The sequence below is a fragment of the Silene latifolia genome, chromosome 6 (assembly GCF_048544455.1).
Source record: "Silene latifolia isolate original U9 population chromosome 6, ASM4854445v1, whole genome shotgun sequence".
Lineage (NCBI taxonomy): Eukaryota > Viridiplantae > Streptophyta > Magnoliopsida > Caryophyllales > Caryophyllaceae > Silene > Silene latifolia.
Genome location: NC_133531.1, coordinates 114,762,244 through 114,769,958, shown reverse-complemented (window position 1 = coordinate 114,769,958; position 7,715 = coordinate 114,762,244). Strand labels below are relative to the sequence as shown.

The 7,715-nt window shown below is 36.1% G+C and overlaps 1 protein-coding gene across 2 annotated transcripts; it reads left to right on the top strand.

Moving 5' to 3' along the window:
• The first annotated feature begins 484 nt into the window (after nt 1-484).
• On the top strand, nt 485-6,497 carry LOC141587132 (putative transcription factor KAN2). Of its 2 annotated transcripts, none has more exons than XM_074408565.1 (6): nt 485-1,611; nt 1,731-1,807; nt 2,277-2,322; nt 2,569-2,737; nt 4,323-4,392; nt 5,708-6,497. In XM_074408565.1, exons 1-6 carry the CDS (start codon nt 972-974, stop codon nt 5,834-5,836), a joined length of 1,131 nt encoding a protein of 376 aa, XP_074264666.1. In that variant the 5' UTR covers nt 485-971; the 3' UTR covers nt 5,837-6,497. The 2 variants fall into 2 exon arrangements, with proteins under 2 accessions (XP_074264666.1, XP_074264665.1); XM_074408564.1 differs by having other exon boundaries at nt 4,320-4,392.
• Nucleotides 6,498-7,715: the final 1,218 nt, after the last annotated feature.

The window sequence follows — 7,715 nt, the reverse complement described above, 5'->3', positions numbered from 1 at the left end:
AAAAGGCTCTTTAATGAAAAATAATCTCAAAAACTATCCTTTTTTATTTCAACAATTCTTGTTTATAACCGTTTTTTTTGGTAAAAAATAATCACTTTAATAAATGTTCATTTTCTTGGTTATAAAAAATGGAAATGGATCGTCTCCATTTCTTTTGTCTCCATTTCCTCTTACAATCTTTTTAAATAATAATTTCTCCTTTCACCATCATTTTCCTTTATATTTATGCGTAAATTTAAAACTGTTAGATATTGTCCAAATACGATCTGGACTATTGATATAAACTTGCATCTTCATTTTTTTTAGTAAATGGAGAGAAATTGGGCTCATAAAAAATGGTCACTATTTATTAAAATTAAATTTTGGTATTTTTAATCTTTTAATTTTTTTGGTTTAAAATTTGTCCTAGGTACCCCCCACGTCCACAAAAGCGAGGGACTCTCATTTCCGTGTTTATTTCTCTTTCATTGTTTCTGTTTCACTCATTCTTCTCTTTCTTCACTTGTTCTTTCCCTAATCAACTGTCATTTTCTCACATATACTTCACACAAAATTAATACCAGTAGTACCACCATTCTCTTATTCCTTCAATTTTCTCTTTGCAATTCAACTACCCCCGGCCTCTTCTGTCATTCAAACAACCCATACCCATTAATCGTCTTCTAATTTAACACCCAAACGTATTATGTAGACAGTCTCATACAAGAATTTGCCGCAAACACAGCTCCCACCTTACTATCATCATCATCTTCTTCGTTGTCATCATCATTTTTAACAATCGCTCTCACTTAACTGTACTATTATCCAACCAAAAAAGAATAAGAATAAAATTTATTTATTCTTTGTTATTATTATTATTATTATTATTATTATTAGGTAGTGACCAGTGAGAGAGATTTTTGGGGGATTAAATTAAATTAAGAGGGCTTAGCTATTATTTGGGTGGATAGGATATAAATAGAAAGTTAGGGATGGAGTTATTCCCTGCACAACCGGATTTGTCCCTCCAAATCAGTCCACCTAACCCAAATCTCACCCCCACCTCCGCCTCCGCCCCGGATATGGACCTCACCTTCTGGAAACGGGCCACCGACACTATCCGAGCTGTCAAATCAACTTCAGATAGTGACTCGACCCGACTAACTCATCTGCCTAACACTTCGCATAATAACATCCTTTTCCACCACCACCACCAACAGCATCACCAACCGCAGCAGCAGCAACAACAACAACAAATTTACCAGCAATTTCTCCAACAACATCAGACCGTGTCCGGTTTGGGTTCGGGTAGGATGGGGTCTGAAATAGGGTTTCTAAGGCCCATTAGAGGGATCCCAGTGTACCAAAACCCTCACCCTTCCTTCCCATTTATAACCCCTATATTACCATCCTCGGGCGTACTACCCAATCAGCATAGTAATAATAATAGTAATAACACGCCGCATTATATAGGGTACCAATCTCATCATCACCAGCAGCAAGGGATGATGAGATCGAGGTTTCTTCCGAGGTTTCAGGCTAAACGAAGCATGCGGGCTCCACGAATGCGATGGACTTCTTCTCTTCATGCTCGGTTTGTTCATGCCGTTGAGCTCTTAGGTGGTCATGAAAGTAAATACCACTTTTACGATTTTAACCTTCTGCTTTATTTTTTATGGGACGATAATAATAATCAACTTGATTACTGCTACTAATGATGACGATTATGTGTTGATTGTGTAATAAAATAGGGGCGACACCAAAATCAGTACTTGAGCTCATGGATGTCAAAGATCTTACCTTAGCTCACGTCAAGTCTCATTTACAGGTATTATGTTTGATATGTTCTTCTAACAATGAAAATCATTATCAGTAAGACGATTATTATGGATCAGATTATAAAAGAAGACAAAAAATAGGATTAAAAAAAAGGGTTGATAAGTATGTCTCGGGAAAATGGTACAAATAGAAACAGGTTTCTTACAGATTCTTGAGATGGGCGAAAGAAAATAAATGGAATAAATAGAGAGTAAGTACAGAAACACCATCATTTCTCAATGATATCATGTTGCTTCTCTCTCCTTCATTTATGATTTTTTTACTTTTACCCTTGTTTTCTGTTTTTTTAACCTTTGCTTTATTTTTTTAACCTCCCTCTTACACACTTCTCCATACACCTATTGCCTGCACCCTCTTTGTTTTATTTTCCTGTTTTTTTTTTTTTTTTTTTTTAATATTTACAATATTTGTAAATTGATTTTTTTTCTTTATTTGTTTGGTTTTTTGTTGTTTTGTAGATGTATAGAACGGTAAAGACAACAGATAGATCAGCAGCTTCTTCAGGTATAAAATTCATTGGAATTGTAAACAAAAATTCTAATGCACCTTGGAATTGTATAACTGGAGCCACATTTGTCCCTAGATAATGTAGTTGATTTCGGAAAACTAAATTACGATTTTAATTGGTTAGAGTGTGTGTAATAACATGTTCTTAATATACAATTTATGGGATTAATTTAAAAATTTATAAGTTCAGTTAATATATATACTCCCTCCGTTCTGATTAATAGTTAAATTAATTTTGGGCAGGGCAAGGTGATTTATTTGAAAATGGATCATCAGGAGATACATCAGACGATATATTTGGAAGTATGCAAAGGGGAAGAAGTTCCGACGAACTTCCTCAACAAGCCAGATCATCGTCTAATGTTCATAAAGATCAAGATAATTGTCATGGACTTTGGAGCAATTCTTCAAGGTTAACTATTCTATGCCTTTTTTAATCCTTTTTTTTTTTTTTTTTTTTTGTAATTTTGCAAATTTAATGCATGTTATTGAGATCTCTTTTCATGCATGTGTTGGGCATCGTCCTACATCGATAGATTTAAATGAGAAGAGTAGTTTTTAAACTAGTGGTTTTCTTCTCCTATCCCCAGTTGGTTTTAGAAATGAGACTTCATTTACTTGTGGAGTGGTCTTGCGTATCGCCTTCTATAAGACCACTGATGACTTAATAAGCGGTATTAGAATCCACAGTTTGGCTCGGGAGTGTAAGGTGCAATGTGTTGATTTGGTGACGCTCAGGTAGATGATGGCAAGATGGTTGAGTAGTAGCACCACCGATGAACTCTCACCCTTAATTAATTAAATATGTGAAGTAGCATCGGGTGATGAGTAATACCACCAAGAGGAACAAAAAAATTTTGTGATAATTGGATTACACTTAGGCAGTTATACCCTATTCGGACGGTTCATTCCAGCTTAATTTCAACTCATTTCAGTTTGGTATGATTTTAATTCATTAAGTTTAGTTTAATTTAACTCTATTTCATTCAGCTGAGCTGAGTTAAACTGAATTGAAAATTGATAATGCTGGGTTTTTGAACAACAAAACATACTTGTAGGAGAGTAGCCTTAGTAAGATTATTATTCCAAGAATTTTTATTTTAAGATTGTGAACAATGAAGGTCATGGTGTGAAGTGTAATAGACACTTAAGAGCTGTCATGGGGTACGTAACTGTTTGCAACACATGAGTGATTGTGACGTAACAGGATGTTCAATAGAGAACAATAATCCAACCACACAAATTCTCATTATAGACGGGAATATCCGTCTATAATAAGAGACGGGTCATATCTCTCTCACAAAGAGGCAAGTGGGAGGACAAGTGGAAAACCAAGTGGAAAACCAAGTGGATTACCATTTGGCCTCCCACTTGTTTCTTTGTGAGAGGGATTCGACCCGTCTCTCATTGTAGACGGATATCCCCGTCTATAATGAGACTTGCTGATCCAACAAATAGTATCAAATAACGCAAATTAGTCTATATGGTCGTCTAGTTATCAAGATGATTCTTTTGAAGATGGAAGTGTTATGGAAAGCAAATTTAATTGTGCTAAGGTTACCATACATTCCAATAACAAAAGAATCCAAAATTAAAGAACCCATTACTCATCTTATATACTCAAGAATATTGAATGATATCTCTTTCCATGGGATTTTGTGGGCTCAAATGCAATTCTAGTTTACTTATGAATAAACCTGGCAAATATATGGGCCATTTAGTTCGGTTTCAGATCGGATTAAATTAGATCGGTGTCATTCAAGTCAACCTTAGTTTCAATTTTAGTTATATTTCGGCTAACCACCTTAATCGGACTAGGTTATTTTATGGGTACAGTTCGAATTGGGTCAATATATACCAGATCATGTGAGTTTTGCATCATAATTTATGGAGTATGCTGTCAATAAAATGACAGTTTTCACTGTACTATCAATTTAAATGAAAATACTATTTGTAACTGAAAATATGGTATTGCTTGGTGTGTAATTTTGTAGCAGAGAAGCTTGGTTGCATGGCAAACCAAGGAATTCCGGTGGAAACAACATGCAATGCCAATCTTCTTTTGAGGTGCTAATTAAGATTTTTATTCTATTTTTTTTTATTACTCTGTGCTTAGTATTACCTCTATCCTGGTCATTTGTACCAAAAAAATGGAATAGGTAAACAAATGATCCGGACGGACAGAATAATTGATTTGTTTTATTTTTCATGGCCTTTGTTGAACATGCTTCATATATATACCCACATTAAGCTTGAAAGTAATTAACCACTAGAGACATAGTAACATAGTAAGCATACTATGCTAAAACATATTCATGTGGGGAATATTGAAATAAAAGGGAGTTAACCATAAAAAGAAAACCAAAAGTAAATGGAAGAAAAGGTTCGTCAAAACAGTCCCTTTATGTTATGTTTTCCTTTAATATTTCTCTCTTCCTTTTCTTCTTGTTTATCTATTTTACTATACTGCAAAGTTCAAAGTATAGAAAAAAGGAGAAGTGAATTTTACAAAAAGGATAGAAGTTTTATAAAGCTATACAAATTAAAGTGCTGTTGGAATTTCTTATGTTTATACTCCTGAGTTTTATAAATATAGTTCAATAGAGTAACTTAAATACTCCCATTCCCATCGTTTGCTAGATAGCACAGACACTCCTTTTAACCAGCGTACCCGTATCCAACATCGACACTCATAGGACACGCGTCATAATATGAAATACTCGCCTATATAGTAAGTAACATGAATAAGAAAAGGAGAATGAGGTATATAACGTATGAAAAATGCATGCATGGTAAAGCATTTCAAAAAAGGTGTAGATATTACGAGGAAGATTTTGTGAGTCTAATAATAATAAACAAATAATTAGAAAAAAAAAAATTCAACTTATAAAGTGGAAATAATCTTTAGTTAGAGGTGCACATGAGACAGTCACAAAGTCACCAAGTAGCAGGCTTTCTCTCTTTCTATTCATCTCATTTATTCTATTCACTCACTCACTCCAATGTCTTTGGATTCCTACCTTTGTAATAATCCCGTTTTTAAGCCATAAACTCGTTATAAAATTAAATGAATCAATACGATCTAGAATTATTATATGAACACGACAGTCTTTATAATTTTCATATACTTTTGCATGTTTTAGTTACTTGTTAATGTTAGTTACAATAATTGATAATGGTATTGGATATGTAAATATGTAATACTCCGTACATGACATTACTTCAATTTCATCATTTCATGAAGTACGAGTATGATTTTACTCATTTAGAAATGGTTTTACATGGTCGACTGTTTTGTATCTTCATATGCTTAGAACGTTACATCAAATTTCATATCTATCTATCTATATTAATATATATATCTGTATTCATTTGGTCGCAGAAGGAACTTAATCCAAAATGTTCCAGTTACGAGAGATTATCCGAGGCAAGCTCTTCTAATTTATCAGGAAATTTTCTAACCAACCGACCAAAGCCAAATCTAGAGTTTACCTTAGGGAGGGCGGTATGATCACGATGAGGACGATGGTTATGATGATCAAAAATCAACAAAGGAGGAGACGAATTACATGCACTACTCGATATATCCTCTAACACTACTACAACTACTACTATTACTACTCATCATTTAGTAATTATTACAAGAGTTTGTTGGGATGGAACTTGGGTGATTGAGAATCAGGTACCCACTAGTTGAAATTCAGAACCAAAAAGAAAGGGAAAAGGAAAAGGTAAAGGCATTGGGAAAAAAGGGCTAAAGAAAGACAAGGAGACAACTAAGACATAAAGCAACAAAAGGAGGATGAAGTGAAAAGGAGGAGGATAATTGAATTTGGGTTAAAACCAACAACATATTTCCTAAGATCTACATTAGACTTATTTTATTGGCAAATGGATTTGTTAGCTAGTGTCATTAGGTGATACTGAGTACGTAAATATGATATGCTAGTCGATTTTGTATGTTACATAAGTATGTTAGAGTTGTAGATCGAACGAGAAGCTAGAGATCTAGAAATGTTATGAGCTTATTATAATTATCTTCAATGTATGTATGAAGTGATCCTTGGTAATTGTAATGGGTCCTTTTACATTAAGATGCAGAGAAAAGAGGAAGAAAAAAGGAGAGAAAAATTGTTTTTGACAAATTTAATTAAAGGGGAAGGAATTTCTTGTTTTTGAAGGCTTTTTATCACTTCTTAGTAATGTCACATGCTTTACACTTTGACAATAAAGGAAAAGTATGAAGAAAAAGAGGGAATTTGACAAAGGTATACTAAACATAAAGAACATAATCTAAATTTTATTCTCTTTAGTCATTCAACATATATAGTTGTTTAGGATTTGTCAATTGTGTGCAAGAGAGCATCTTTGTAGAATGACTAAAGAGAATAAAATTTTAGATCATGTTCCTTAACATTTTGTGTTTAGAATGATTATTGTGCATAAGATATGATCATCAATTATCAAGAGATTCGTATAAGAGGTGTGGTTATGTATTAAAACAGTTTGGCGCCCACCGTGGGGGCATGGTGATCGATCTATATAGTCAAGTTGTCATCAAGTCGGTCTCCGGTGCCATGTCTCCTAGCGAGCAAGATCTCGTCACTATTCATGGAGTCAGCAGTAGATCTGCTTCCTGGGACCCTCCCCAGAAGCCAGCAGCAGATCTGCTTCCCGCGATCCTCCGCCGGAAGCCAGCAGCAGATCTGCTTCCTGGGATCCTCCGCTAGAAGTCAGCAGTAGATCTGCTTCCTGGGACCCTCCCCAGAAGCCAGCGGCAGATCTGCTTCCTGGGATCCTCCGCTAGAAATTAGCCGTAGATCTGCTTCCTGGGACCCTCCCCGGAAGCCAGCAGTAGATCTACTTCCAGAGTTCCCAAAGAAGTCCTACAGCAGATATGGCCCAGAGTCCGGCAGCAAATCTGGTCCTCGAAGTTCTGCATCAGATCTACTCCCTGAAGTCCCACTAGAGACCTGCAGCAGATCTGGTCCCGCATCAGAGACCTACAACAGATCTGGTCCCAGAGTCCGGCAGCAGATCTGGTCCCCGAAGTTCCTTCAAAAGCCTAAGTCCGGCAGCAGGTCTGGTTCCCGGAATTCCTCCGGAATCCAGCAGTAGATCTGCTTCCCGAAGCCGAAGATCTGGTCCCTGTTGTTTCCCAAGGTCCTCCAGCAAATCTGTTCCTAGAATTCATCCCGATGCTGGCAGCAGAACTGCTCCCCAGGGTTCCTCTAGAGTCCTATAGCAGATCTGGACGCCAGAGTCCCTCCAACCTCTAGCTACCAGAGCAGGAATGGTCAGTGCACCAGAAACCGCCAACAGCGTACCAGCAGCAAGTGTACCAGCAGAAGGTGGACCAACACGAATGTTCAGTACAGGGATACAAACTC